General features: G+C 29.3%; 1 protein-coding gene across 1 annotated transcript; it reads right to left on the bottom strand.

Moving 5' to 3' along the window:
* Window positions 1–5,394: 5,394 nt before the first annotated feature.
* Window positions 5,395–10,145, bottom strand: LOC129871146 (lysine histidine transporter 1-like). Its single transcript, XM_055946032.1, has 8 exons — window positions 9,964–10,145; window positions 9,423–9,527; window positions 8,680–8,958; window positions 7,623–8,016; window positions 6,859–6,964; window positions 6,449–6,540; window positions 5,586–5,654; window positions 5,395–5,493 (listed from the first exon to the last, which is right to left on the bottom strand). The coding sequence occupies exons 1-8, from the start codon at window positions 10,014–10,016 to the stop codon at window positions 5,395–5,397; spliced, it is 1,197 nt and encodes a 398-aa protein (XP_055802007.1). The 5' UTR covers window positions 10,017–10,145.
* Between the last annotated feature and the right edge of the window lie 1,382 nt (window positions 10,146–11,527).

Genomic DNA, 11,527 nt, shown 5'->3' with positions numbered 1-11,527 from the left:
TCGTTGGTGTAGTTATGTTAGATAATTGAAATCAAAAATTGAGTTTTAAGGAGTATGAGAATTGTAAGATGAAAGTAGATTTGACTTTGTTCTAAGGAAAGAATGGAATTTGTTTATCTAATTTACAACTACCAAGTTTATATGCAAAGAGGGTACATATATATTTATATTAAGATGTAAGACCCTATTTGTACATAGATATATATATATATATATATATATACCTACATGAAATAATAAAGAACTCAATAAAAAATGCTTTAGAATATACAACACATGTCAACATGCCAAGCTTGGTTACTTAACTCAACCAACTAATTGTTGTCTTTTTTTGAAAAAAAAAATATCTATAATTAAGAATTTATATTTGAAAAATATTATTCGAATCCTGCTGGTTAGTCTGTAAGTTATGAACATTCTACTTAAACCTTACCATATGGATGTAAAAAAATAAAGGGTTTTTTTCGAACGTTTCTCATGGAATACAAACGACAATTGTAATTAGTTATATATACATAAATATCCTTTGCATCACTAGAAAATGTTCTATCATGAAAATAAGGAAGTTTACCACTTTACCCGTCTTGTGATCAAGATTATCAACGACTAATAATTTAAGTTGTGATTATAATGAATTCGCTTTGGTAATGAGAAAGCTGTAAATTTCTTAAACTAGTTAAATTATATACATATATAACTATTTATGGCTTGTAATATATTAAATTATATTGATAATACAAATAATACTTTTTGTGTTGTTATGAAGGTTTTGAATTTGTTAAATTCTACCCTTTTAAATTTTATAATTACTTACAAGTTTAGTATAATAAAATGACATTTTTCATGCATTATCTACCTGCAGGTAGGTGGTAAGAAAAAGCTATATACTGGGGCAGATCTAGGGCCCTATGAGTGTATACTCGAACCTTATTAATAAAAAAATTATATTGTATATATAGAGATAATTTTTTTATTTTTTATATGTATATATAGATTGATTATGAATTCCGCGAACACATCAGTTGGATCAGTTGTTTGAACTGCACCGTGAAGTTTCAAAATCAAATTACAAGTATTCTATTTTTATTTTTACTTTTTGAGCCCCGTAATTAAAATTCCGAATCCGTCACTGGCTATATAGTCATATAGGCAACACTCACGACTATCTTCCTAATCGCTTTAGAGTTTTAGACCACAAAAAAAATTGTGATAAAGTAGTAGGTACTCTTTCTTTCTCACATAGAAGCTTCAAGTTCGAGTCTTAAAATTATAGTAATTCTTATTTCCTTAAAATGTAATCAATTTTAGAGCGAGTATCGAATATCGAAGGAGAAATATAATATCAAAATGTTTAAACTTTTACTATCTATTTCTGTTTTGTTTTTTTATAGAGACTTGCAAGAAAGTTATGAAGTTAGGTTAGAAATATTTGTTCCATTTGCGGCGCATCAAATCTATATACAGTTGTGGTTGCTCAACTGATTTTCTATCACCTTTTTGTTAACTTTTTGGCCTCAATTAATTCATCATTAAATAATCTATGAAAATATTTCTTTCTAAACTTTATAACATGAAATTAACTAAAAATATAACCCTAGTCTATGAATATATTTGTCATATTTATCAATCGTTTGGTTATTAGTATTACCTAAATCAATATACATTGTATACCAAAAATCAAAATTTTGATGTTAATCTCGAGATAACTTTGTTTTGATCTAGATGATTCATAGTATTAAAAACCTTTCTACACAATTAGGTCAGCTAGAAAATTATCAGCTAAAAGAAACGATTCATAATAAGTTGGATTAATAATTTCAAAAATACACTAAACGTGCTACAACATATTATATATATCATTTCAATTTTATCGCATGTTTGTTAATGAACTTTTTAAAACTCAATGTAAAAAAAGTGTAATTTGCATAAAATTGGTAATGTTAAAAGCTAATTACATTATTGGGGAATTTTCGCATATAGCCACTTAAAAATACCTTAATGCTCCATAGCTATAGTTTGCTAATTGCAATTCGTAGTTATACTTATAGCAGCGTTTGTATAATTCGCGCAACATTTGTATACGTTTGTATAATTCGTTATACAATTCACAGTTTTTCTATAATGTTTGTATATTTCACTATACAATTCATGAACAACGTTTGTATAATTCGCTATACAATTTGTAGTGTTTGTATATTTCACTATACAATTCGAGTCGCGCATAGTGTTTGTATAAATCGCTCAAATTATACAAAACTCAAATTGTAATTACAGCTAGATGTTTGCCGCGAGCCATAATTAATTTAAATTATAGTTATGTTAACTAATTAACTAGTATATGTTTGTTTATCCGCATAATTTTTCCTACATTATTTCCCTATTCTTTTTTCAAATTACAAAAATTCATTAAATGAATTTCGGACATGTCATTGGACTTCCGGATACATCAGCAGACATCCGGATACATAGGGGAGGATGTATCTGAGGAGAAGGGATGTATCAGAGAGGAGATAGAGATCTATTTGTGAGGGGATAGGACATCCGGATACATAGGGGGGATGTATCCGAGAGGGGGATAGGGGTGTATCCACGAGGGGGGAGTGATATATCCGAGAGGGGATTTTTGAATTTTTTTTAAATGATAGGAAATTTTAAAGATTATGGTAAAATAAAATGTGTATTTGAGTAATTTTTTCAAAAGTGACATTTGATTCGACTTATATAAGTGGACATTTATTCAATAGGAGGTTATTTTGGGCCATCGCGCATACAATATTATAAGGGGAAAATTACACGAGATGGCAAACATTACTAGTTTATTACTCCATATGGGTATCATTTTATTTTATTATCATTCGTGGGTATATTTTTCTTAGATTTGCTATAATTCGTTTGTATATTTCGGTATACAATTCGTGTACAACGTTTGTATAATTCGCTATATGCAATTCCAGTGTTTGTATATTTTGGTATACAAATAATTTATGTGTATATCATTTGTATAATTCGCTATATAATTTGCAGTTTTTGTATAGCATTTGTATATTTTGCTACACAATTCGTGTACAATATTTGTATAATTCTCTATACAATTCTCAGTGTTTGTATATTTCGGTATATAAATAATTAATGGGTACAACGTTTGTATAATTCGCTAGACAATTGCAGTTTTGTATAGTGTTTGTATATTTTGCTAGACAATTCGTGTACAACTTTTGTATAATTCGCTATACAATTTGCAATATTTATATATTTAGGTATACAATTCGTGTACAACATTTATATAATAACAAACATAAATTTGTCATTTGAAAAATTATACTCATATGGAGTTATTATACTTAAAATGTTTGTCATATGTGAAATTTTCCCTATTATAAGAGCTTAAATTTGGACTACTAATATGTATAGGCTGAAATGGGCCTAGCCCCTTGAGATAACAGGCAACCCAAATCATTGTTCCACAATTAGCCATTTTTTGTGGTTGCTATTTTTTTCTTTTGAAAATAAGTCACAATTGCAAGAGCATGTTTGGATTGACTTATAAATTATTTTTAGTTTTTCTGAGTGTTTGGTTGGCCAACTTAAAGTTATTTTGTACTTAAAATAAATCAAAAAAATAATAATTGGATATGTTTGGCTTAGCTTATCTAAAACAACTTATAAGTTGAAAGCATTTTATAAGTCAAAAAAAAATGGCGTAGCCAACTTATTTTTTTAGCTTAAACCAAATAAGCCAAATAATTATTATAAATATCTTAATTATGCTCTTTAGTTACAGGTTGACGAATACACAAAAAGCCTCCGAAGTTAGTTTTTCAAGACCTTGATGATTAGTGCATTGTTTATATATTCTAATTAAAGACTCTTTTTGAGTAGATAAAGTATGATAACATTTCTTTTTTCCTTCATCAAATTCTTCATTGAAAGAATATGTAACTTTTTGGAAGATCCAATAAAAAGTAAAACGCATTCTAAAAATGCGATTTATGTTTATATGTTAAAAAACCTATCTAGCAGGTTGGTAGTGGCATTGGGCTCCTGGCGAAGCAAGGTAGAATCAATGGGTTCCAAAAAAAATTTCTTTTTATTGTTTATATATGGTTATTATTTTTTTTATGTGTATATAATAGATGTTGAACTTCTTTCATATCTTTGTGTGTTTACTTATCCATCGTCTGATCTTTAGTGTATATAATAAGTTGGATTAGTAACTTCAAAAATACGTTAAATGTCGTATAACATGATACATATACCATTTTTTTACTATAAGAATGTATATAAAGTAGGGTTGTTCAAAACCGAACCGTGATCAATAAACCGAATCGAAAAAAGTTATTGGTTTATCGGTAATGGGTTACTGGTTTAGTGATTTTGATAATACTTTTAATTTTTTTTATTATTGGGTTATCGGTTCTTAACGGTTTAAGTTTTTTTCTTAACGGGTTAACTGATAACCATATAATAACTTAATAATTTATATTTATTACCATTCAGTATATAAAGTCCTTCACTTAAGGTCTAGTTTTCATACTTTTATTTCTTGTTCTCTCAAACTCTAGGTTATTATACAATGTTTTACATTTGTTTTTAAACAAGACGCAATTTATCAACTTATGTGCATAGTTTATTTGGTTCGTCACCTTGTTTCTAAGTGATTTTCAATGGGTTTTTTTCCCATCAAATCTTAATGGTTAAACCGATAATCGAACGATAATGATCAATAACTGATAATCCATAAGCCAATATATTAATGATTCTATAACGATTTGGCATGTCTATAAATCGATAACCAATAAACTTTAAAATCGAACCGAATTGACAGCTACGCAGCCCTAATATAAAGTAAGTTTATTATATAATTAGGTGTAAATGAATCGCTTCAAATTGAACATATATAGTTTTTGATTTTAACTTGCTATTATAGTATATGTAATTTTGGGAAAATTAATGATGAGGACTATATTTGATGATAGACCATAATTAAATAACAATAGTCTAATCCCCTTAGATAAAAGTAATTAAATTAATTTTTCTTACTTATAGTAAAAAAAAGTAATTTATTTAATATCCGTTTTTAATCAGAAATTTTGAATACGAGTCTGGAGTATGAAATCACCAAATATCTACTAAGATTTGATGGTTTGATATGGAATATTAAATTAAATGCTAATACAATAATTAAACTAAAATAGAAAGGCATTTAAAATAACATGAGGAATTAAGATATCTCGACCATTTATAAAATAAATAAAATTTGATCTTTCAGAGCTGTTATGTCTAAAATGAAGATCTCGTAAAAATAACATAAAACTTAAAAAAATAAAAAATAAAAATTGACTACAAAACTAATTCTCTCTCAAAATGTATTAAGACAAATACTAATACTTATAATTAAGAATAGAACTTGTAATTTCTGGCTTGCAGTATGATTAGCCTCAAGGCACCCATTGGAGCTAAAATCATCAGAAGAATACCAAGTATGATGCATATCTGCATAAAAGAAACAAAGACAAAATAATAATATCAACAATACAATCAATTAAATTTCATCAATTTCTCAAAAGAATTTTCTTGTAACATACCCAATTAGTCCACCAAGACAATGAAAATCTTCTAGGTTTGTAAATGGCAAGCCACATGATACAGGGAAGCTGCAACAATAGAGAAAATTCTTGTCAATTAGAGGTGTTGTTTGTCAGTCGGTTCGGTTCGATTTGAGTGTGAACATTATCAATTTGGCTTATTGATTATCGATTTGTAGTCTGAAAAATCGATAATCGAATCAATAATAAGATTTTGATTATCCAGTATCGGATTATTGGGTAATAACATGCAAAACGATAACTGAATCAATAATAAGATTGTGTGTTAATCGTTAATGGTTCGTTTATTTGGTTAACTAATAAGGTTGTTTTGATCATTGCCTACATAAGTTTGTCCAAGAAAAACTAGTTCAAGAGTGATCAATTCTAACAAATATTCTCATTGATTGGTGTGTGTATATATATATATATATATATATATATATATATATATATATATATATATATATATATATATATATATATATATATATATCCAAGAGTGTTTTCGGTAAAATGTATGTAAGGATATTATTATAATTTTACTTTTCTTATCGTATTATTGGTTAATCTGTTAAACAAAGAAGTTAAACCAAGATCGAATTAATAACCCAATAATCATAAGACACTCAACCGTTATAAAACCGACAAACTAATAACTCAAATCATTAACCCAATAACCCTATTATCAGTTAGTGTTATTGGTCTGACTCGAAATATGCACAACCATAATGTCAATATTTGAGAGATTTGATTTTGTAGTCAGTCATTAATATTATTTTAATTATATGGTTTTTTTCTTGGAGATGACTAAAAAAAACTAACATAGGATGTGTAAAAATAACACAAGATCTTTGTCTTACAAAGTAGGTAGTAGGAGCAAATGCAAATCCTCCAAAGAAACCAAGTAGTCCACCAAAGAATGGAAATGTCATTCCAAGGAACAATGTTAAGGCTGCATATGCAATACAAAATAATAGAATAATTAATAAGTGATGGCTTAATTATTGAGCAAATCATACTAAGTGGTCTTTTGGTCATGAATATGTACATATTTTTTCGGAGTTAGAATTTCAAAAATCATGTTTGTCCATAAAATTTTGAAAAAATTCATGATTCAATTTGAATTTAAAAAATACTAAAAAATTATTTTCATTCACGAAAAATTAAAAACAACTCCAATTTCCAAATATGAATATATATATAAATTTCACAATTCTTATGGCCAAACGTAACGAGCTCTAATAATCAACCAAAAAAAATAGAGACATACCAACATAAACAGTCCGAACAGTAGCTCTTAGCATTGTAGTTGGAGCAAACTTCCTTGCCTTGACCAAGTAAGATTCCACCATGTCAAACACACCCATAGCAAATATCTGAAAAATTATCATCAAACCAAAAAAACCAACAAATTTGTATAAGTTAAAATATTGACGTGTAAATTAGACGCACGTCAACAAAAGTTTAAACTTTACCGCGAACTAAAAAATATATAATAAGTGATGTAAAGTATCAAGGATCGCTCGAGTTCATTATTCACCACCAAGTTCAAAATAATGATAAGTAATTGTTGATATAAATTAAGTTTGACCAGATAGCTTCCAATATCAAGCAAACTAAAACCAAATAATTTGTACAGTTAAAATCTTGACGCGTGAATTGGACACACATGTCACAAAGTTCGAACTCTACCATATATGAACAACAACAAAAAAAAATACTAAGTGATATAAAGTGTCAAGAGTCGCTCAGTTCATCATTCACCAGCAAGTCCAAAAGTAAAAGGTAAGTAATCATCCATCTGAACTAAGTTTGACCAGATAGCTTCCAATATCAAGCAAACCAAAACCAAGCAATTTGTATAGTTAAAATCTTGACATGAAAATTAGACGGACATCACAAAGTTCAAACTCTACCATGAACCAGAAAATATATAATAAGTGATATGAAGTATCAAGGGCCGCTCAAGTTCGTTATTCACCAGCAAGTTCAAAAATGAAAAGTAAGTAATCGTCCATATGAACTAAGTTTGACCTGATAGCTTCCAATAACATGAATGACAACGAAGGCGTTCGCCATGATAATAAGCCAAGCAGGTTTCTCTAAGGAGATCAAAATGTTGTCTTCCACAGTATTTCCAAAAGCTGCATAGCCAACAAAAGCAACTGGAAAATAACATATAGCCACAATAATGTAAGCAACAATAACTCCTTTCCACATTGGTTTCTTGCATGGATTTTCTGGAGTTGATGGCATAGTTGCTTGAATTTCTAAGACAACATTATGGCCAGCATATGCAAAAGCAACTTCCCCTAAAGCATGAAATGCACTAAATACTCTTCCTACTTGTGTTGAAGACCTTTGACCATACTCAACATCTGGACCTATTCCCTTGTGTACTGATGCTCCCCAACCTATGGTTGAATAACTACACATTTATGAAAAATGTTGTCAAGATACAAAAAAAAAAAATTGAAATGAAACACTGCTAAAAACAATGCAAAAATCAAGGGTCGAAACCAACGAACACCCTCAATTTACTAAAAAAAAATTCGATGCCAAATCAATAGACTGTACATCGTCGAAAAGACAACTGAGGGAGTCTGTGGTTTCAATAAATTGAAAACCTACATAGAAATGAAAAGACTGACGTTGATTTCAATAAATTATAAATTGAGATTGAAATTTTAAGAAGACCAATAGATGGACAGAAATATACATAAAAAATTTAGTTGGAATCGAATTGAGGTTACTATGACATAATTGGACAATTCTACCACTCAGCCACATACACTAGTTATTTGATAAAATATGCAATTTTATACTTCAAAAACCGATGAAGCCCCTCAATTTTCGTAAAAATATAATTAAAAACCAAGGAACTTCATCGATTTTTTGATATAATAAAATAAACAATAGTTTTCATTGATTTTCTTAAAGTCCATCGATTTTCTTTAAAAATGATGAACTAGGTTGGTTTTCCTTCGATTCTTTGGACCGACTCAGGCCGTCGGTTTCCTTTTAATCGATCTTTGCATTGTTTTTAATAGTGAAAAAAGGCAATTAATTAAATATAAGATGTTATTATTACCTAAGAGATGTGACAGCAGCAAGGAAGGAGACGAAAGAAATAGAGTTGAAATTAGGGCAATGTGAAAGAAAAAAGTGAACAGAACCAAAAATCATGATGAAATAAGTGGTCCTCAAAGGCCTACAAGTAGGACAAGCAGTGTTATAAATCTTCATGAGTGACTTGCCACCAGTGACCATATACAATATGTTCACTCCAACTTCCACTGTCAATTGCTGAGGAACCACAATCCATAGCCCAAGCTTTTCACCAAAAGCCTCTTGCCCCAACTCATGGTACCTATGATAAAGAGGGCAAAATTAGCTCGCGAAAATCATAACTCATCCAATTCAGTCAAGTTTGAACTGATTATTGACCTATTTATTTATTAGCTCGGCTCATTTCAGTTTAATCCATTTCATCCCATCAAAAAAGTGGGGGCAGGGGAAGGAAAAATGGAGGAAGAGATATCGAACCCTCATCAATAAGGTAAAAGATCAGGTCATCAACGAACTGAGTTACTAAGATTCTCCGTTATACAAAAAATAATAATATATTCAGTGTAGTCCTACACAATGGGATCTGAGAAGGGTACAGTGTACTCAGACCTTACCTCTACCTCAGAGGTGAGGTAGAGAGAGGGTTTCTGATTAACCCCCCGGCAAAAGTCTCCGTTATATATAGTCATAATAGTAAAGAGATTAAAATAGAGCTAAAACTGAGTGAATTGAATTATGACCTGCATTTTAGTCTATTTTGATTACCTGTCAAATCTTTTTCCGGGTACCATCTCATGCATCTCCACCATTTGCCATAAGGTATATAATGTTACCACCCATGATACGATTAGTACTACGGTTCCCCAGTACCTATTATAATAAATCTACCATGAAAAATCAATTCTAAAGAAAATTATATCGTTATAATGAAATGTTGCTAGATCATGAATGATTATTATACTGAAAATTAACGGTGTATATATATATATATATACATACATATGTTAGTAAGCGTCATTAGAGTGAAAAATAGTGAATTAAGCCAATCCACAAAAAAACAAAATATGTCCTAGATGTGTCTTAGTCAGTTTAGAACCAGAAATTTCACTATAAGAGTAAAAAGTAATTTGTAACCTATATACAAGTATAAATTTTCAATGGAGAATGTCTTTTAGACTATAAAGATGTAGAAAAAAAAACTCAAATATAAATTTTCAATGGAGAATGTCTTTTCAACTAATAATTCTTCACTGTATGTAGCTACGTCACTGATCTTAGCGAAAGAGGTAGGAAAAAAAGTACATACCATCCCATTTGGGACATGGCATAAGGGAGAGTAAGAACACCAGCACCAACCATAGCGGTGACATTGTGAAACGTCGAATAATACCACTTTGCATTCCTATTTGATGTGATTGGTAGCCAATCGTCAGCATTTTTAGTATTGTTATTATTACTCTCCGATCTCGATCCTTGCCTTTTACTACTCCCCACATCTGACATACTGACCTAAATTTCTTTTACTTTTGTTTACTTTTTTCTAAATCTCAAACTGAATACTAATTAATTCCTATATGAGGAATATAGATGATTAAAGATGTACTTCTCACCTATATATGTAGTATGTTGAAGTGAGATAAATTAGTAACAAATTTAAAAATAAAAAAAATATGAGTATTTTTTGATAAATTTAATATTATTTTTAAAATGTGGTTAATTTATTCAAACATATTCCCCTAATATTGTGGTTTACTTAGATTCAAAGTTTAACTAACTCTCATTTTTAATGGGCTTTGATTTTTTCGTATTCTAAATATAGCAAAGGCAGTTAGGATAAAGCTTACCTATTTTGGTACAACTTGCAAATAAAATTTACAATTCTAACTACTAACACTTTGATGAGGCTTACGACATGGGTTGTGGTGGATGACTGTTACTTATTGTTTCATAATGTATTGTATTATTTTAATATAATATTTGGATAGACTATATCTTTTCTGTCGTTACACGTAATGTTACACATTAATAATTTGAATGATAAACCTACAAGAGAAATATGATACGACTAGAACTATTATAAAAAGATCGTGTAAAGAATACAATAAGATTCTTAAATAATAAGTAAAAATAATATAAGAGGAAAATATTACGGTAACGCCTTGATCACATCAAAATAGTCGTTACACAAAATAAAACTTTTCGTGGTTACCTAAAGATGGATACGATGTGGTATAATGAAATTTAAGTAACAATTTAAACAAACATGTTAGTTAAATAAACAATACAGTTCAATACAATGGGTAACAACCATCCAAACAAGGTGTTAATTAGAGGTCTCGGGGTTTGAACTCTTGGAATGAAAAAAATCACGTTGAAAATGTTACCTTCAATAATAGGTCATGCAATCGAACTCCAATACGGATATAACACTATGTGAGGAAATTGAAAAAAAAATAGTAATGAGAAATTGCATCTTACAAATCAAGTTAATGAAAGAAAGACAACAAAAATATTACGTTAATTTTTGTTTATTATAATTTTTTCATTGTCCTTTCATACAATTAATACTTCTTTCCATATTTCCATATTAAGTGAAAGTATTTAGAGCCCGTTTAGATAATTAGCTGATTAAAAATAAATAATAAATATCCAGAAAAAATATTCCTTAGAGTATTAAAGCTGGTTTTACAAAGGGAAAAGGTTCTTCTTAATTTTGTCATTTAGAGGTGATATACTTTCTGTTATGAAAGTGGCTCATATTATACCCATATCGTTACACAAATGATTCACATATACCTCCGCCGTTACAAAAGTTGCCCACATATACCCCCCACTGTTACAAAAATAGCTCGCATATACCCTTTTTCATC

The sequence above is a fragment of the Solanum dulcamara genome, chromosome 10 (genome assembly GCF_947179165.1).
Source record: "Solanum dulcamara chromosome 10, daSolDulc1.2, whole genome shotgun sequence".
Lineage (NCBI taxonomy): Eukaryota > Viridiplantae > Streptophyta > Magnoliopsida > Solanales > Solanaceae > Solanum > Solanum dulcamara.
The sequence above is the reverse complement of the archived record's forward strand: the minus strand, read 5'-3'. Positions and strand labels throughout refer to the sequence as shown.